The sequence below is a fragment of the Vanacampus margaritifer genome, chromosome 9 (genome assembly GCF_051991255.1).
Source record: "Vanacampus margaritifer isolate UIUO_Vmar chromosome 9, RoL_Vmar_1.0, whole genome shotgun sequence".
NCBI lineage: Eukaryota > Metazoa > Chordata > Actinopteri > Syngnathiformes > Syngnathidae > Vanacampus > Vanacampus margaritifer.
In genome coordinates, this window is record NC_135440.1 from 21,494,631 (window position 1) to 21,514,212 (window position 19,582).

General features: G+C 41.6%; 2 protein-coding genes across 7 annotated transcripts in view; one reads left to right on the top strand and one right to left on the bottom strand.

The window, feature by feature from the left end:
* The window catches only part of tmod4 (tropomodulin 4 (muscle)), a 38,836-nt gene extending 22,379 nt beyond the window's left edge, over window positions 1-16,457 (top strand). The window contains exons 1-11 of one of the 4 annotated variants that reach the window (XM_077576269.1): window positions 6,917-7,328; window positions 7,750-7,848; window positions 10,039-10,226; window positions 10,547-10,703; window positions 11,418-11,534; window positions 13,238-13,330; window positions 13,411-13,541; window positions 14,006-14,113; window positions 14,199-14,342; window positions 15,720-15,864; window positions 16,178-16,457. In XM_077576269.1, the coding sequence (XP_077432395.1) occupies window positions 10,125-10,226; window positions 10,547-10,703; window positions 11,418-11,534; window positions 13,238-13,330; window positions 13,411-13,541; window positions 14,006-14,113; window positions 14,199-14,342; window positions 15,720-15,864; window positions 16,178-16,200 (1,020 nt within the window). In that variant the 5' untranslated portion in view covers window positions 6,917-7,328; window positions 7,750-7,848; window positions 10,039-10,124 and the 3' untranslated portion in view covers window positions 16,201-16,457. Of the gene's footprint in view, window positions 1-6,915; window positions 7,329-7,749; window positions 7,849-8,131; window positions 8,154-10,038; window positions 10,227-10,546; window positions 10,704-11,417; window positions 11,535-13,237; window positions 13,331-13,410; window positions 13,542-14,005; window positions 14,114-14,198; window positions 14,343-15,719; window positions 15,865-16,177 lie in introns of those variants that run through there. The other 3 variants (XM_077576270.1, XM_077576273.1, XM_077576272.1) reach the window with 3 other exon arrangements.
* scnm1 (sodium channel modifier 1) overlaps window positions 1-19,582 on the bottom strand; it is a 36,661-nt gene that overhangs the window by 15,898 nt on the left and 1,181 nt on the right. Inside the window, exons 4-9 of one of the 3 annotated variants that reach the window (XM_077576275.1) lie at window positions 19,279-19,373; window positions 18,995-19,098; window positions 18,820-18,920; window positions 18,547-18,667; window positions 18,339-18,466; window positions 10,121-10,275 (exon numbers count right to left, since the gene is read on the bottom strand). In XM_077576275.1, coding sequence (XP_077432401.1) covers window positions 18,340-18,466; window positions 18,547-18,667; window positions 18,820-18,920; window positions 18,995-19,098; window positions 19,279-19,373 — 548 coding nt within the window. In that variant the 3' untranslated portion in view covers window positions 10,121-10,275; window position 18,339. Of the gene's footprint in view, window positions 1-10,120; window positions 10,276-16,337; window positions 18,467-18,546; window positions 18,668-18,819; window positions 18,921-18,994; window positions 19,099-19,278; window positions 19,374-19,582 lie in introns of those variants that run through there. The other 2 variants (XM_077576276.1, XM_077576274.1) reach the window with 2 other exon arrangements.

A 19,582-nucleotide genomic window follows, 5' to 3' on the forward strand; every position in this document is an offset into this window, starting at 1 on the left:
AAGCATTTTACATATACATTGAACTTTAATTTTTAAATAATTGCTTCATTATTATTAAATAAATTAAAAGTAATAGAATTAAAGCATTGCAATGAGTGTTATTTATTATTAAATGTATTTATTATTTTTATATATATATTTATTTATTTTTACCTCATACCTATAATATTTGATGTATAGCAGACTATAATTAGTTTTCTTCTAAGCTTTGTTAACATTCTTCCTAAAATTGATTCATCTTTCTTTTTTTAGGATAAGCAGTTCGGAAAATGGGTGGGTGAATATTCATTAAAATAATGTGTTATTGTTGCATACATTACGATAAATATAAAAATGTAAATGAAAAAAATTCATGCTGCATGTGACACTGTTGTAACGTGTCCATAAATGTCAACCAATGGCAATCATTTTATCAAAAGTGTATCCATTTTATTTTTATTTAAACACGCGAGAGGAAAAAAGTTGTTTCAATGTTCTTTCCTTTGCTCACGTTGCGTTTGTGACTTCTGTTGTTGTTTTGGAGTTGCTGGACTCTCCCGCGTGTGTGTGTGTGTGTGTGTGTGTGTGTGTGTGTGTGTGTGTGTGTGGTCCACGTGTTGATATACGTGACCTTCACGTGAATTGTATGATATGATTTTGCCTCTGATTCCATTTCTTCCTATCTTCCTAAAATAAGAATGTGACAAATCTTTCCAGTGTTTCTAATAAACTTCTCTTTTCTTTTTTTTTCTTTTTTTATCCAAGGCATAGTCTATTTTGGGAAGGTGGTTTCAGGTTTGACTCACTTTTCCAGCAAAAGGACACTTTTTTTCCTAATCCCCCCACCCCCACCCCCCCCTGAATTTTTACACTATACAAGCAAGTCCAAATTTAGAGCTGTGCACCCTTGCTGTAGTACCGCACCCTGCCACAACAAGCCAGGCAGCACCGAGCTCTGTGGGGAAAAAATGCAATATCATTAACGAAGAGGAAGTGATTATATGATGATTTTCTGTTTCTCGGTGTGTGTTACACTAGCAGTTGTATGACATCTATGCTAATTTCTGCTAGTCGGATATTACGCTAGCAGAGTTTTATAAAATGATATATTGTTTGATTGAACATGCTGCTGTTTAGATTTACAATATTTGAATTCTCTTTCTGTGTGTTTTTGGTGATTTTTTTGTTGTGTTGTTTTGAGTGTTTTTTGCGATGGTGGTGTTGTGTTTTTTTTTTTTGTGAGTGATTATTCCCACCTCTTGATTGGTTGCCAGTCAATAATGTCAGGACAAATATAGACAAACTAGCACTGAAACTTACGTTCACATCTTAGTGAGATTCTTTTTCTCTGTTTGGTTCTGTTTTTCCTAATGGATCAGCTTTGGAATTCTTTCCCCATGCGCTCATGTGGTTTGTGTGTGTGTGTGTGATGGGGGGAGGAGACATCAAAGTCAAGGAGAAATGGGATCCCCCTCCTCGCCCGGGTGGGACAAAGCGGGGCTCGGCGTTGAGAGACAAAAGAGAACGTGATGGCGCTCATGTGAGCGGGGAGGCCGGCCGTCTGCCTCCATTCACATTTTTAGCCATTCACATTTTTAACAAGACGCCCAAGATGGACGCTCAACGCTTTTTCTTTGTCTTGTCTTCTGCTTTCTTTCCCCCGACAATCATTTTCATCTTTAATGTTGGTTCATGTTGATGATGGGATGTCAACATTATGTTTCTACGAGTCCATGACTTCAGGAATTAAATGCAGATTGATGCCAGAGTAAAAAAAAGAAAAAAAGCTTCATGCTACAAACAAACATTACACTCTGGTGAAATAGAACTTTTTCTGAATTTCCTCTTTCAATCTAAGCAGAAGGGAGAGTTTAAAATTTCACAAGAAATGAATGACAAAATAAACATTATGTGTCACAAAATAAGACGAGAAACGCGTCATGACTGTGAAAAAAGGAACTCGTGGTTAAACTGTTTGAGGCCTACTGAGTGAGTTTAGTTGGAGTCATAAGGAGCGCCGCTAAAATATAACCATTCCACTAGTAATTTTCAAAACTGGTACGTTTTCGGCCATGTTGGGGAGATGAATTTGTCGGGAACAACACACACAAGAAACTACGCAGTATATTGTACGATTGTTTTCAAGCGTTTGCTTGTACTCGCCATGGTAACAAACTAACAAACATGCATGTTCTCACACATGTGAGTCAGTCTGAGTCCATCATCTAATTGACACACCTGCAGTTAGCATCGTGACAAACCGGCTTACCTGCTATGGCGTCCAATCGACCTGAGCAGACTCAGAACTTTTTAATTACGGCCCACAAAATACCGGCACATATTTCACTCGTCAAAATGGAGATGAAAAGAAGCTCTATGAGGATTATTTTGATTTCACAATGTGATGAAATGTCGTTTGACTACTATAAAAATCTGATTGACTTGTATGCTAGTCAAAGGCAAAAGCAATACAATACGCCGTTTTTTTTTGTTTTTTTTTTTACCGTGTAAAGGAAGCATTTGCGTTGCATTGCGGAAATATCACAAATGCCCGGATGTTCATAAACCAAGCGCACCCTCTTTCTCGCTCTCTCTCGCTTTCTCGCTCTCCAAATTTTCTCATGTACACATACACGCACTCTCACTCTCTCACAAAAACAGACTTGAACACACAAAAAGAACGAGCAGCATTCCAGACAAAGACGTTTGCGTCTCCTAAAATGGAGCCCGTCTAGGGTGACCCCTGGTGGCGGAGTGTGTCATGGCAACACAGGCAATTCAATGTCAAGTTTTTGTGTGCGCGTCGGTGACCTCCGAGGGGAGGAAGTGGCTTCTTTTCCGAGCTGAAGAGGAACACGTTTGTAGTCATGGGAGACCAATCGGGCTTTATGTGCGACAGAGGGGGGAGGGGGAGGCCCATTCACTTCCTTTCTGAAATGGAACCCCTCTGAGATCACGGAGGAGGAAGTTGTTGTGGAAGGTGTGTGTGGTGCTTACTGTGTGCTTTGTCGTTAATATTTGTCAACTGTGGGTGTGTGAAGCCCTTTGAGACTCTTTTGTGATTACTGGCTATATACATAAATTTGTCTTTGCTTGACTTGCTTTTCCTCAAAGGTGCCAAGGGTTGAACGGTGTGAAACTGAAATCGTTGTTGTTGTTTTTTTGTTTTGCAGTGTATTGTTTTGTGTGGTGTTATTTTATGTAAATGAAAGGTCAAAATGATGTGCTGAGAATTCCTGGAATTCCTCTAGAGATCCTTGACAGGATGAAAATGTTGAAACAAGCACACAACTACTTTAACGAGTAATATGATTACTTCTTGCGCCAGGAGCTTTGCTTAGAGAGTACTCCTTTTGCTACAATTTGAACTGTTAGCATTGTGGCCTTGGCGGAGGTATTTGACATTTAATAAAGTTCATATGGCAGAAGGCATTGACTGTGGAGCCTTGGCAGAGGTCAGAGCTCTGGAGGCCAACACCTTGTGTGAGTGTGTTGTGAGTCACATTCAGGTTTGTGTACAAAATGTTCTTGGTTTGTTCCCAACCAACAAAAATCAATTAATGTAATTAGCAACAAATGCAACTCCATGCAATCATGTGGCTGAAACAGACAACACAGTGAAAGGATTAGAAGTATAACAAAAACTGGTGTGCATCGGATTTTTTTTTCCCCAATTGACAATATGTGAGTGCTTCAAACGGAATATTCCACTTTATAATATCTAGAGATACATATTGAATTGTCTTTTGAGAGATGCACACGCTTGTGTTTCTGTTAGTGATGTTAGAGCTCTAGATGTGCAAGGAATCGTAATGATCTACTCCAGTCAGACTCGCTAATGCTAATTAGCGCGCTACTCGCAGCACTTTTATCACTCAAAAGAGCGGCTCCACGCTGAAAAAAAACCAAACTTTTATTGGAATAACTCTATCGTGACTTTTTCCTTCTATTCTCTAATGTGGCAACAACTTAACAGTGTATTAGACCGCGTGGAACCACACTGCCCCTCAGTGGCCAAACCGGGTACAACATGAACAGCGCTCCAAATAAAGGCACACACAGACAAAGGCAAGACAGTATAAAAGAATTTAAATCAAATCGATTTTGGGACATTTAAAATCGATTCTGAATCGTACTAAATGAGAATCGTGATTTTTATGATAATCGATTTTATCGAATAACTACATGCATTAAAGTAAAGTATTTCATAAATTTTGTTGATTGGAAGGAGAGGAGGATGAGTGTGCAGTGGATCGAAATATGTTGAAGACGTCCCCATAAATGTTGAAAAAAATGAACACATAACAGGTGCTCTTTAAATTTGGCGGGCAAAAAATGTTGATGAAAAGCCTTTTTAACTCATTCACTGCCATTGACGGCTATTGACGTCAAAAATTCATTTGAACTATTTCTATTAGTTTAACATTTTTTTTTCCACTTTTGCTAACAAGAGTATGAAAATCTAGATTTTTTCAAATTTTTATTCAGTACAGATACACAATTTGTGATTAATCATTAGTTAACTAGTGAAGTCATGTGATTAATTACCCTAACCCTTAAAAAATATATTAAAAATGAGGGGCGTCAGATGATTAAAATTTGTAATCGTAATTAATCGCATGATTTCAATTGTTGACTCACGATTAATCACAAATTTTATATCTGTTATAAATGTACAATACAAATGTTTTTCTAGGTTTTCATAAAAATGAAATAAAATGTTTAAAAAAAAAGTTAAACTAATAGAAATAGTTCACATGAATTTTTGACGTCTATAGTCGTCAATGGCAGTGAATGAGTTAATTAAGCAGTTAATCATGATTCATCAAAAATCTAAGATGCGTTTCAAAAAATGTAATCGTTTGACAGCTCTAGTTTCTGTGTTTGTGTGATCTTGCTCTAGGTATGGCTGCTACTTAATGTTGTCAAGTGTGTTTCATAGCCATAGAATGTCAAATATGCCCTTCAAGTTGCATAAGATCACAGAAACAAAAACGCGGAGCTTAGAGGGAGGATGAAGGGAACAAAATGTCACTGGAGAGCACAAAAGGTGCGTGACTTGCATACATATGTGTGTGTGTGTGTGTTTGTGTTGGTGTTTGTGTTATTGTCGTAGGTAAGGATTTTCAATAGTTAGGCGAGATGAATGAAAGAAAGGGAGGGTCAGCTAGACAAGAAAGCAAGCAGTCTGTTCCGAGCAGGCGTATCAGTCAAGGTCACTTCGATATTGCTTTATGTGCAAGAAGTGAAAAGCCCATTGTTAAAGAAAATACAGTATTAACTTATGTTAATACGTGATAAATACTTATTTTCCATAACCCTAGCCACTGATACTTGTATCAAAACAAATCTGACATCAAGTAAGTCTTGCTTGGCAGTAGTTGGCGCTATAATGTGGCAGTTTGTCACATCGGCAAACCACCTGCGTCAGAAAGAAAGAGCTTTGTTCACAATTTTTTTGTCAATCTGTCAAATTTTATACATCAAAAATACTAGAAGTATCAGTACTCGGAATTGGAGAGTACTGTGAGTGTGAGTACTTAACTGGTTTTAGTCCGGAAGAAGAAAAAAAAAGTTATCGAGCATCCCTCAACATTGTAAATCTCAATGCAGGTGACGGTATTAATTAACTCATTCACTGCCATTGACGGCTATAGACGTCAAAAATTCATTTTCATTTTCATTCATAACTATTTCTTGTTTAACATTTTTTTCCCACTTTTGTTTACAAAAGTATAAAAACCTAGATTTTTTTTTTTGTATTAGAACGGATATAAAATTTGTGATTAATCGTGAGGTAACTAGTGAAGTGATGCGATTAATTACGTTAAAAAATTGTAATCGCCCGACCCCCCTATTTTTTTTATAATTTTTTCTTTAAAAAAAACATATATATTTTTTAAATTAAGAAAAGGCTATTGAAAATTAGGGGCATCAGGTGATTAAAATTTGTAATCGGAATTAATCGCAAGACTTCACTAGTTAACTCACGATTAATCACAAATTTCATATCTGTTCTAAATGTACAAAAAAAAAATTAGGTTTTCATACTACTACAAATGGGAAAAAAATGTTAAACTAATAGAAATTGTTCAAATAAATTTTTGACGTCTATAGCCGTCAATGGCAGCGAATGATGCAAAAAGTGTGGGAATGTCAACAAAAAGTGTGGCGAAAGTGTGAGGTTGTCAAAAAGAAAGGGAATCTTAGTTCAGGAGACGGAATAAATGGAAACAAAACCATGTGGGAGTGTCAACAAAATGACAAACCAGTGTGAGAATAAAAATGTGGGACACAAAACAAAACAACACAAAGTGTGAGAATGTCAATGTGGAACATCAAGTCCTAAAAGTTACGTGACGAGGACGCGCTCAATGTTGTCGGATGAGTTTGATGGCCACAGAAAGTCTTCATGACATCACAATAAGAAGAAATAGGTCATGACGAAGACGAAAGGGGAGTGATGTCCACGGGAGACACAAAAACACACACAAAGTCTGTGTGGGACACACAAACAACAACAAAAACCTGAAAGGAAAGTTCAGTCACTCTATCAATCTTCAATTTCGACAAAAAGGCAACAAATAGTGTGAGAATTAAACAAAAAGTGAGAGATGGCAAAAGGATCAGGATGTTAAAAGACAGACACAAAAAAAAAGGACGTGGGACACACAAAAAAGGACAACAGAAAGTAAAAAATGTAAAAATATGAAACAGTGTGACAATAGTATGGGACACAAAAAAAAGTCACAAATGTAAGATAATGTCAACGCAAGACACAAAAAAGACCAAAAGACCAAAAGTGCTGATGTCAATGTCAGACACACACACAAAAAAAACTTGTGATAAAGTCAATGTTGGATAGAATGACAAAAATGTAGGACACTAAAATGACACACACAAAGTTTGAATGTCAATGTTGGACAAAAATAAGTGACCATGTCAAAGTAGGACATAAAGTGAGAGTGTTGATGTCAGACACAAAAAACAAAAATGTGAGAGAATGACCCAAAAGGGACAGCAAAAAATGTTGAGGACGTCATCAAGAAGACATCGAAAAGTGTAAGTAAATAAGTGTAAGTGTTTGTGTGTCTGGTGAAGAATGTTGTCGGGTGAGCTTCCATCTTGTCTTTCAATTGCATGTTATATCATAATCACGATTGGAACAAAGAAGACGAATAGTAAAGAAGCATCGTCTCAACAGACGCTAATAAGCTACTGCCGATGTGGCGCCACCTGCTGGACGTGGACATAAACACCAGTTTCAGCCATCTGTACATTTTCTACACGGTGAGCTGGAGACCGCACGAGAAAAGAAGTTGGGTTCTTGTCGACAGTGAATAAAATCTGTGAGTAATCGATGCCCTGCGAAATGCTTTATAGATGCCACAAGATGACAGCAAAACACTACTTTCTATTTGACATGGCATTGACCTGTCGAACATAGTTGCTAGGCACTAAAATGGCACCAAAGCACTATTTCTTCTTATTAGACAGGTGGCCCGTTGAAAATGAAGCTTATCCTCACTTCAAAATTAATCCTTGGCACCAAAGCACTACTTTTCCGTTCCTCCTTGCTTCCAAAAATCCGTAAAATGGAAAGCGGGGGACAGTACGAGACCAATATTGGCACTTGTACTTGTGATTGTACAGACTAGTTTCAACCACTAGGCGTCAGTGTTTTCCCACAATTTTTTATTATGTTGCCATCAATCCTGAAAGTTCTGTCTCCCTTCCACACTCCTCTCTCTCTCTCTTCCTATAATACAGTGGTGACGTCACACGAGAGGTGGGGTGTTTAGGATGGTAAGGGGTGCTTGGGTGGGTGTACTTTGTGTCTCAGTGGAGGCTCAGACGCTGTGACTTGAGGTAGGTCCGATCCACGTTGAACTTTTTCTCCTTAGCGCTACATAATTTGAGACTGGAACATTTTAGATGGCAAAAAAAGTGAAGATAAATCTGCCTGCAAGGCAAAACTTGGAAGTTGAACAAGAACTCTTTTGGAAGGCCAACATTGTGTGGGAAGCTAAAGATGGAAGTTTTCTTTTTTTTAGAGATGAATTTGGGAGGCTGAAGTTTTTAGAAGCGGAACGTGAAGGATTTTGGAAGCTCAAGGTGGAGGTTTGTAAAAGATGGCGTTTTTGGGGAGAAGATTTTAGATGTTGAAGATGAAGGTTTGTGGAAATGAATGTTTTTGGAAGTAAAGTTTTTGAAAAAGGAACATAAAGGAATTTGGAAATACAAGATGGAGGTTTTACAAGTTAAATGTATTGAGGATGCTGAAGATGGAGGTATTAAGAAGTAAAACAAAAACATTTGAAATTGAAGATGGTTTTTGGAAGATGACATTTAATTAAAAAAATGGCGATTTTGAGAAATCGAAGATGGAGATATTTGAACGTTTTGGGAAGTAGAATACATAAATGACGATTTTCAACGTACTTGAAGGTTACATCATCACAGTTGCTCAGGTAACAACCAATCACAGCCCAGCTCCAGGAAACAGTTGAGTCGTGATTGGTCGTTACCTGAGCCCGCCCACCTACTTTGATGTCATTTTCAGTCGACGGCAAGTGGCAAAATGGCCGCCCCCCCAGATGGATAAAAACGAATGAGTTTTGCTGCTAAATTCGTGTTCCACTAGCACAACGTTATAATTAGGATGCAGTGTTTAGACTAGTGGAAAGAAGTAACATTTTGGGTTGACTTGGTATTTTGAAATAAACATATTTGGAAGTCAAATATCAAAGTTTTTGGAGGTTGAAGATGAAGTTCTGAAGAATTTCCATTTGGGTTGTCCCTGAATCAGCGTACGTTTTCTTGGCTGCGCGACACATTGTGAGACGACACCTTACGTGCCGTGCCGTCCATGAGTGTGCGTTTGTGCTTGTGTGTGCGTCTGCGGGCGACCTAAAAGGCGCCGAGGCTTGACGCGGCGGCAAGTAGCTGACTTGTCAAGCTAAAATTAAGCCCAGCATGATTTGGCACGTTACACTTGGGCGCTAAGACCAGAAGGAAGAAGGCAAATGCGCCGCACCGTCAACAGCAAAAATGAAGGCATGCTTTCGGAAGTGTTCTTTCCGGAAGTGGTTGGCTTTGCTCTCTCTCTCTCTCTTTTTTTTATTTGATTTTAATGTAAGCATATCTCTGCTCTCAGATTCTGAATCTGAATTATTCACGCTAAATTAATTCATGCATTGTACACTTTACTGTCAACTAAAAAAAAAAAAAAAAAAAAAAGTAATATTCTGATAAAAATTTAGCTGCAATCAGAAACAAATTCATCCTTTGTAAAATACACAAGAAATTTGATGAATGTTTTTTTTTGGGAGGGGGGTGAGAATGTTTCAACGTTATCTCTCAGTAATAAATAAATAAATACCTTTAAAAAAAAAATCCAATTTTAAAAAGCTAATATCGGCTAATTAAATCAACCCGCCAATTCATAGGTGGGTCCCTTTTTATGAACAAAAACATCCTCACTCTTGTTGGCGTTTCAACACTCACACTTTTCCCAGGCGTTTTGCGAGGCATGAAAGTGGGTGCGCGGATGACAAATGAGGGTGCGCGGATGATAAATGAGGGTGCGCAGTCTCCCTGCTATTCTTAGCGGCTACGAGCTGCGCTAAAGGTTTCGGGTTACTCGCACCTCATTGGATTTCGCTCTTCCGTCATCGCTTGGCCTCGCTCGCCCGCTGCGTGACGTCATGTGATGTGTTGATGTGTCTTTTCTATGGCATGTTTGAGAACACTTTTTTTTTTATTTCAGACTAGTATTTACTCTTGAATACTCAGTTACTCAGTAGCCTACTGATACTACTTTGATACATAATTTTTTTTAATAAACCTATAATTGACATGTAGTCAAACCTGAATTATCCTCAGAAGTGTATATCAAATTAATAAAAAATACCAAATAAATAACAATCATCAGTCAATAAACAATATATATAAAAAATAAATAAAAAAATTCAATAGTAACAGCCTTACTGGTATCAGCGATACTTGCCCATCCCTACTATTTTTTTTTTTTTAATTTCTCACTCCTTTGTCTCTTAGAACCACCCCACCACCTCAGCCCACCCATACCAAAGCGAGTGCATGTAAGTGGTCGCCCTTCCCCTTCCCCCCCCAAGAAGTGAGTCATGTCGGACCCCAGGGACATCGACGAGGACGCCATCCTCAAGGGCCTGAGTCCCGAAGAGCTCGACCAGCTGGATTATGAACTGCAAGAGATGGACCCCGAGGTACGAGGTTCGAGTCACATGACTTGAATGGAGTCAGATTTAAAAGTGCCTGCAAAGTGAAAAAATACGTTGGATGCTGTTTTAGCCACGCCCCTAAAAAAATCTGAAAAACTATACCATACTGCTACAATTCATGTACTGCATAGTTCTCAGTCTTTGCAGGTTTTCGGCAATTATCTTCATGTACGATTTCACTTAACCTCGACCTGCTTGAATTTTGCTTGAAACTTGAAGGTTAAGACTTATTTATGACTTTCACAAATGTGACTTACTCTCACTTTCTGTCTTGCCACCTAAACATGACCTCTCCGTCCTCCCAGAATGCCTTGCTGCCAGCTAGCATGCGGCAGCGTGACCAGACAAAGAAAAACCCGACGGGACCGTTCGACCGCGATGCTCTGATGACGCACCTGGAGAAGGTGGCCATGGAGCACCCGGACCGGGAGGAACTGGTCCCTTTCACAGGGGAGAAGAAAGGTGCCCGACACTTTAGTGGACAGGATCTCAAACTTTATGGATCCAGAAACCACACATCTTCCCGAGGACACCACTTATAATCCCATTGACACTTAAACCTAACTACCATGTTGTTGAGATTTCGACCCCTGGTCGCCCGCCATTCATTTCAATGGGGGATTTCGACCCCTGGTAGCCCGCCATTCATTTCAATGGGGGATTTCGACCCCTGGTAGCCCGCCATTCAATTTCGACCCCTGGTAGCCCGCCATTCATTTCAATGGGGGATTTCGACCCCTGGTCGCCCGCCATTGTTAGCTTATTACAGTGCTTTATTTATTTATTATATTTATTTATTTATGTATTTCAACATCTATTTGTATTTTTTTATTTTTTGAATCTCATTTGATTTTTGTATTTATTGTATTTTTTTGTATTTAATTTTTTTATTATATTTTTTTGTATCCATTTTTATTTATTTATTTATTTAGTCATTTATTTATTTTTAATTTTGGCAGTTTTGGTCCTCCATAGACGGAACCTGCAGGACTTCAGACCTCGAGAACCGGAATTGATGAACCCTGCTCTATTGGGTTAAAGTCAGGGATAACAGTTATTTCACAGACCCGCATATTTTGGTAGCCAATTTTGAAAAACACCACTACAATAGAGGCTGCATGCTCAAATAGTCCCTAGCATTTATGATGACAGAGTTCTCTGTCCGTCTGTCTCCAGGAAAAGCATTTGTGGCGAAAAAGAGAGAAATTCCCCAGCACGAGCAGATCGTCTTAGAGCCCGAGCTGGAGGAGGCGCTCAAAAACGCCACCGACGCCGAAATGTGCGACATCGCCGGTGAGATCACATCTTTAACGCCTTGCTTGCTTGTCTGTACATGCCCTGACATTAACGACCACTTCACGTGCCAAAAGTCAACTGGACTCTCCCTAACTCAACCCCAAAGTGTCCATACGTGTGACGGATGGAAGAACAAGCATCCTGCTGTGCCGCCATGTTACGTTTTTTTTTTGCTAACCATCAGTATGCCCGTACATCGACTGGGCTGACCCACATATAAGTTTGGTGGGACGTCCCATCAGCCACGACAGACATGCGACAGGATCCGATTCCCCGAAGTCAGCAGCTCAAAAATAAAACGGGCCGGGCTGGCAGGGCGGAGCGGCTTCTGCGGGAGGAAGATAGAATATCTTTGTAAAACACACGGCCGTTAACAGAATAAGCCCAAGAGGGCCCATGGCGCATATATTTTATATTTAAGCCTGTTAATTGTTTAAACACATGTTCCGGAATGATGAGCCGGGTTTAGGGAGTCAACTAAGACCTGTCGTAGTCGCATAGACTTGGATTTTATGGGTCTATAATAACCGTAAAAGTTAAGGACCGATTCTTGATTCTAAAGGACCAAAGCAAGTGGGCAGACAGACAGACGCGCAGAGCCTGGCCCCTCACTGGCTGACTGGGGGCTTGAATCTGGATCAGGTCCAGATGAGGATTAAAGCTCGGTTAGCTTCTGTCAGCCTTTTGTTTGGCTTTTCGGCCAGCGTGTCGGCAGGGGATGAAAAGCTTGGCGCAAAACAGAGAGCAAAACTGCAGCTCAGCAATGTAATTAGCGGTTTTATTTACGATATTAGCATCCGTCGCCGCTCCCCTGCTAGGCTAGCTGGAGCCGTAAAGCTAGCAGGGTTACTGTCAGGGCCACAGCGGGTGTTTATGGCTAAGCAGGCAGCTGTCTCACTGGCCTGCCTTTCCCTGATGGGGTCACGAGGGGTGGCTGGACCGTGGAAGTCACAGCAGTTGGTGTGTGACACACTTTGATGGGAGGCAGATTACAGCACGAGACACAACGCTGCCCCCTCCTGGTAGCAGCAAAATTCAGGTCTAAACTTGCCATTTGAGGCAAGTGGAAGATGTGAAGCGAAACCATTGGAATCTCCAATAATGGATGTACAAATATTTCTTCCCCCGCAATCGGACTTTGAACTCGGATCAAACCAGGTTAAAAGATCACTGGGCTCGGAACGGACCCCTGAGGGCCTCCCAGTGTGTCCAGTCAGACGGGAAAGACGAAGACTGTGCCTGACCCGAGTTCAAGTATCCAAAGGAGAATTCCACGGTCAACTCGTGAAGGCCTGACTGAGGTCAAGAAGCACCAGAATAGAACGTTTGTGATGCTCTGCGCTAAATTTAAAGATCTTTCTCGGCGTCGAGGTCTCACTTACACGCAGTCAAATATCAAGACTGACTCTTCTGAAGTCAGCTCAGACCAACAAACTATTTGCTTCTTTCGCATTATGTGCTCCTTAAAGTTTAAGCCTCTCAATGCATGCTGCAATTCAGATTCAGGGGTTTAGAGCGTGTTCGGTCTTCGTACTGGAGACACCAAACGGTTTTTGGGGAACTTGAATACCCATGGGTCCATTTGTCACACGGATGTCAACAGACAAGTCCACCAATTTCCTTTGTCTCACGTCCCACTTCCTTTGTCACACTCACTTCCTTTGACAACATGACTCATAAATGTTTTCCCACCGCGGCAGCCATCTTGGGCATGTACACGCTGATGAGCAACAAGCAGTACTACGACGCTCTGGGCACCACCGGAACCATCGCCAACACCGAGGGCATCAACAGTACGTAGTCGTCAACGCAAACAGGAAGTGAGCTTGCGTTCTTAGTTGGAGATTAGTCATGTCTCTGGTGTGACCTTCAGGCGTGGTGAAAGAAGAACCCTTCAAGATCTTCCCCGACGAGCCGCCCAACCCCACCAACGTGGAGGAGACCCTGGAGAGGATCCACAACAACGACAGCAGCCTGACCGAAGTCAACTTTAACAACATCAAGGTAAAGACTGATGATAGCGACGTCAAGATAGTTCAGGCGAACGTCTACAACAGCCAATGAAATGTCTTACAGGGGTTTTCAAAATTTTGGAGGCCAGGCACCAGGGGAGACATTTTGTCCAAGGAGCCCTTTATAATCCTAAACTAGGACTTTATTCACTCCTATCAGAGCCTATAGTTGGCCCAAAGCTGAGGTTTAGTCTAAGTCATTTTGTGGACCCAACAAGCTATGGCTCACGAACCTCTGAAGGTCCGAGGACCCCAAAATTTGGGAACCACTAGTCTATGATGGTTCAATCAACCGCCATCAAAGATGACAACAGTAGTCAAGAACTAAGTTGGGATAATGTTTACAAAGGGATGTGCCTCCTCATGGCAGAAGCAGGGGACCCGAGTCACATGACTTAACCTGAGTCAGCAATTTATAAAGACTCAACTTGACTGACTTGGTAATCACGGTTTCAGGACATTCCCATACCGACACTGAAGGACATCTTCGAGGCCATGAAGGGAAACTCTCACGTGGAGGTTCTGAGCATCGCCGCCACTCGTAGTAACGACCCCGTGGCCTTCGTGAGTGCGGTATCTTTTTCTGACATCGACAACGTGAATGCCATGGTATCAGCTTCTGCGTGTATTTTTCTTGTGTACGTGTCAGGCATGCGCGGAGATGCTGAAGGAGAACACCAGCCTGCAGAGTCTTAACATCGAGTCCAACTTCATCACCTCCGACGGCATGAGGGCCGTCATCAAGGCCATGGCCAATAACGCCACGCTGGTGGAGCTCAAGATCGACAACCAGGTCGGACATATGCACGCACGCATACATGAGGCAGCACGGTGAGGTAGTGGTTAGCATGTCTGCCTCACAGCTCTTGGGTTAAGGACTTGAATCTTGACTCTGGGCTTACTGTGTGTCGCCAAAGTCAATTCCAATTCAGCTTTGATTCCAAATCATCAATCGATGAAAAAAAGAGCGGATTGGGGGATTTCGACCCATTCGTTCCTATGGGGGATTTCGACCCATTCATTCCTATGGGGATTTCGACCACTGGTTGCCCGCCATTCATTCCTATGGGGAATGAATGGGTCGAAATCCCCATAGGAATGAACGGGTCGAAATCCCCCATAGGAATGAACGGGTCGAAATCCCCCATAGGAATGAACGGGTCGAAATCCCCCATAGGAATGAACGGGTCGAAATCCCCCATAGGAATGAACGGGTCGAAATCCCCCATAGGAATGAATGGGTCGAAATCCCCCATAGGAATGAATGGGTCGAAATCCCCCATAGGAATGAATGGGTCGAAATCCCCCATTGGAATGAATTGGACGAAAGACCCCATTGGAATGAATTGGACGAAATCCCCCATTGGAATGAATTGGACGAAATCCACCATAGGAATGAATGGGTCGAAATCCCCCATAGGAATGAATGGGTCGAAATCCCCCATAGGAATGAATGGGTCGAAATCCCCCATAGGAATGAATGGGTCGAAATCCCCCATTGGAATGAATTGGACGAAATCCCCCATTGGAATGAATTGGACGAAATCCCCATAGGAATGAATGGGTCGAAATCCACCATAGGAATGAATGGGTCGAAATCCACCATAGGAATGAATGGGTCGAAATGCACCATAGGAATGAATGGGTCGAAATCCCCCATAGGAATGAATGGGTCGAAATCCCCCATAGGAATGAATGGGTCGAAATCCCCCGTAGGAATGAATGGGTCGAAATCCCCCATAGGAATGAATGGGTCGAAATCCCCCGTAGGAATGAATGGGTCGAAATCCCCCATTGGAATGAATGGGTCGAAATCCCCCATTGGAATGAATGGGTCGAAATCCCCCATTGGAATGAATTGGACGAAATCCCCCATTGGAATGAATTGGACGAAATCCCCCATAGGAATGAATGGGTCGAAATCCCCCATAGGAATGAATGGGTCGAAATCCCCCATAGGAATGAATGGGTCGAAATCCCCCATAGGAATGAATGGGTCGAAATCCCCCATAGGAATGAATGGGTCGAAATCCACCATAGGAATCAATGGGTCGAAATCCCCCATAGGAACGAATGGGTCGAAAAACGGACGTTTGGAAATTAATCAAAGAACACTTGAATTTCTTTGGACACCGCAGTTTGGTTACAAGATGTTGTTGTCCGCTCACAGCGACAGAGTCTTGGTGACTCGGTGGAGATGGAGATCGCCGCCATGTTAGAGAAGAACTCCAGCATGCTCAAGTTTGGCTACCATTTCACGCAGCAGGGGCCGCGCGCCCGCGCCGCCATGGCTATCACGAGAAACAACGACATGCGTAAGTGTGTCATTTGTTCTTTTCGTTTTCACTTGGCAATCGAAAAAAAAAAAAAAAGGTTGTTATGTGCATTTGCATAAATCATTTGGGAAATGACGAGGCGAGAAACTCCGGGTTATTTCGATGATGGTTTCCAAGACGTGCTAGCTACAAGTCGGCTAAAAACACGCCCTAGCTAGTGATCCACATTGACTGCAATTTTAAACTTTGGGCTGCTGGGAAATGACACCTTAAGAAAACCCAACAAAAACAAAAGTATTGACTCGTTTAGTTGCGCCGTGTGAGTCTGACATGTTTTTGTTTGCTTGTTTAGTTCGGCAGCAGAGGCTGAGATGAAGATGAAGGGTAGAAGAACTCGTCACTTGTCACGCACAGCATTTTTTTTTTTTTAGGACATGTGACATGATGATTCATCTCATTTGTTGGGGGAGGAGCATCTGTAAATAATTTCAATAAAATATTTATTCAAATCCTCTTTGTAAACATTTGTACACTTTTTATTGGATGTTTTTGGAAGACCAGAATACACAATAATTCAATTGTTCCACGTAGGGCTGTTTTTTTTTTTGCACTGATGTGCACTTACCCTAACAACATGTCTGCAAACAGAGTTAAGTAAGTTACTAAAACACAGTCAGTGTTGCAGACGTCAAGACTTTTCCAAACCCTCTCCCAGCAATCTGATTTCAGTCAATAAAATCCGATTTGATTTCAAAGCCGTATTACCCATCCCTTAATTCCATGATTTCCTCTCCTCTGGCACGTGGTCTGCTGACAACATTCTAAGGTTTCATTTTAATCACGCAAATCTCCTTTAAGTCACTTCTGATCCTCGCACTTCCCACAAGCACCTGAGCTATTTTTACCCCCACTGGGCCGCAAAGTGAAACGGATCCGGACGGCCGGGCTTCAGTTACGGCGTTCCACATAGAAGAGGAGCCCGTTCGCGCCCTCAGCGCTTTATGGGTACTAACAGCTGCTAACCTCCCAGGATTTCCACAACATGGCTGGCATTCCCTTCTCTTCCTCGCCCGTCATGTTTTTCATCTTTCTTTTCCTCAAAGTGGCGGCAGCTGATTTCCACTGCGACCGCTCTTTGACCTTCTCAAAGTTACTCTTTGATTGTTTCCCTTCTGGGATTTGCTTTACTACTCCTGATACCAATTTGGACATTTTTACTTAGGGGTGTACTCACTTTTGTTGCCAGCAGTTTGGACATTCAACAGTTTATAAATTATTAATAGGGGTGTTAGAAAAAATCGATTCGGCAATATATCGCGATATTACAGTGCGCAATTCAGATATGCGGCCGAATCGATTTTTAAACATCAATTTTTTTATGGGAATATTCAACAAAACGTCTTACTTAGGGTTAGGATTCACACATTAAGCATGGAAAAATGTTATATTAATGGAACATTAAGCCTTAATATTTTATTTCAGTGCTGTTCAAACATGAAACAGACTGCAATCTGTTTGCTAAATGCTCAGTTATAAACCTGAATTTTCAGATAAATAAATACATTTTCATACAAATCTTACAGTGTACATGTAGAAGTTTACTGATGACTATTTTCTAAATTTGAGTTTTAAAAAATCGCAATAATCAATTTATAGATTCGTATCGGGATTAATCGAATCGAATCGTGATACGAATCGAATCGCCAGGTACTAGGCAGTTCACAGCCCTAATTATTAACATACATTTCTAAATTAGATTCACATTTCTGTTGTCACACTAACTTTTGACCTTTCATGGAGAGTTGTGCAGGTGAACAAAGGCAAAAATATTTGGGGCATAGAAGCACATTCTTGTGTTAGAAGTTTCCAACATGGATAAATAACTTCTCTTGCAACGAGTAAATGGAAAACCACGTGAAACGGATTCTTCTCATGTAGTCGGTTTCTCAGCTAGAATTAAACTGGCCAACAGCTGCTAGAGGGGTCAGAAAAATTGCTACATTAGCAACATTGATTCTGCTTTTTCTACAAAACAAAAAAAAAAATCTTCCTGACTAATAAACCTAAATAAATTGATTCAAGGAATAACCCAAAGGCGCATTTGAATATTGGTGCCTCCCACAACTGGTTATATTGAAGGTCTTCTCTTGGGCGCACGGTGCTTTCAACACATTAGCGGCATTGAAAAGCGAGAGCCCCCGCCTTCCCCCGTAGCTCTGCTGACCCTTGCGGGCTTCTCTAATTCACCGCCGCTATGCTGAGCGCGATGCTAACTGGTGGAATCACGACTCAAATTAGCACCCCCACCAGCTCGTCCACCGCAGGTTTACACTTAAGTTGAGCGGGGATTAGGCCAAATCTATGAGGGGTATTTCCTGCAGCACATGCGGTAAACTCAAGGCCAAGGCTGTTGTGACGATGTCAGTGTCTGGCGTAAGACAATTGCGTCCTGTTTGATTCCCTCCCTATATCACTTTGGCGCTTTTCACACAGATAGATTTTAGATTGGGAACCTCATGGGTGTTCACGGGCCTCCCCTGAAGGTACGGTGGCGAGCGAGGGAGGCTCATCTTCGTCGGAATCAAACTCCACATCCCCGTCTTTAACCCAGCGACCGCTCGGGTCCTGCAGCCATCCGCCGCTGCGGGAAAGATAACACACTTGGCGTCCGTATGTGTGTGAAATCATGGAGACTGACAGTTGGAGGAGGAGGAGGTGTACCTTTTCAGTTTGAGATAATGCTCCAGCTCGAGTCTCCTCTGGGCCGACATGGGCTCAGATGCTGGGGTCGCAGATGAGGGACGCCATCCTGTGGTGTTTGATGAATGGGACTGATCACTGCCTGCATAAAACCAAGTCAAGTTTTTTTTTCTTTAAAAAAAAACTGATTTTTACCTGACATTAATCCAAACATTTTTGTTTGCTCCTCATTAACCCCCCCCCCCCCCCCTTTGTGGAATTTCTTAATTTTTCAATCAATAGAATCAATGATACCTGACATGCTTAGAGCGGCATCTGACTTTGCAGCTCCACAAGGTGGCGCCACGTCTTCAAGTGGAGTTTGGCTACTTGCTGGCCCTTTTCCAGTTTTGGTACTTAAAAAAAAAAAAAACGTTCGATTTTTTTTCCGGGCTTTTGTGGGACAGCAAGAAGCATAAATGTGGCATGCCTGGTTCTCCGATGGCAGCTGTTATATGGGGCCGTCCTCAGCAAAGCGTGATGGGTCAGCTTCCTCGTTTGTGCCAGTAAAGGGGCTTCTGAGCTTGATCCTTCCTGAGAAATACAACAAAAGACCATATTTGACAACAATGTCAACCCGAAAGCCCAATATAGCTACCTAAAAAAGTTGTTGTATACTTTATGTACAGCACTTTGAGTGCTTTGTGTGTGTATGGTTGTTTTAAAGTGCTCTATAATGAAGTTAATGAACTACCACAGTGAGGGTTCAACCACCTGCTGCTGGTCTTCTGCTTGGATGAAGATTTCTTGTTTCCTTTTTGTTATTTCGTGCTTCAGCCGGGCCTTCTTACCATAGAACGCCTTTAAACCTAAACGCATACACAAATGTTCTATTACACAATTTAATTCTCACTCCAAAGACATTAAATGAATGGATTGTGTATAATGTGTATGAAATGTTTAAATGACTAAATTGCCAAGCTTATTATTTGCATCCTACGTGAAGATGCGACAGCTCACTGTTGATTTTAATTCGTAAATGTAGAACACGAATCAATATTTTTACATTACTCAGTTA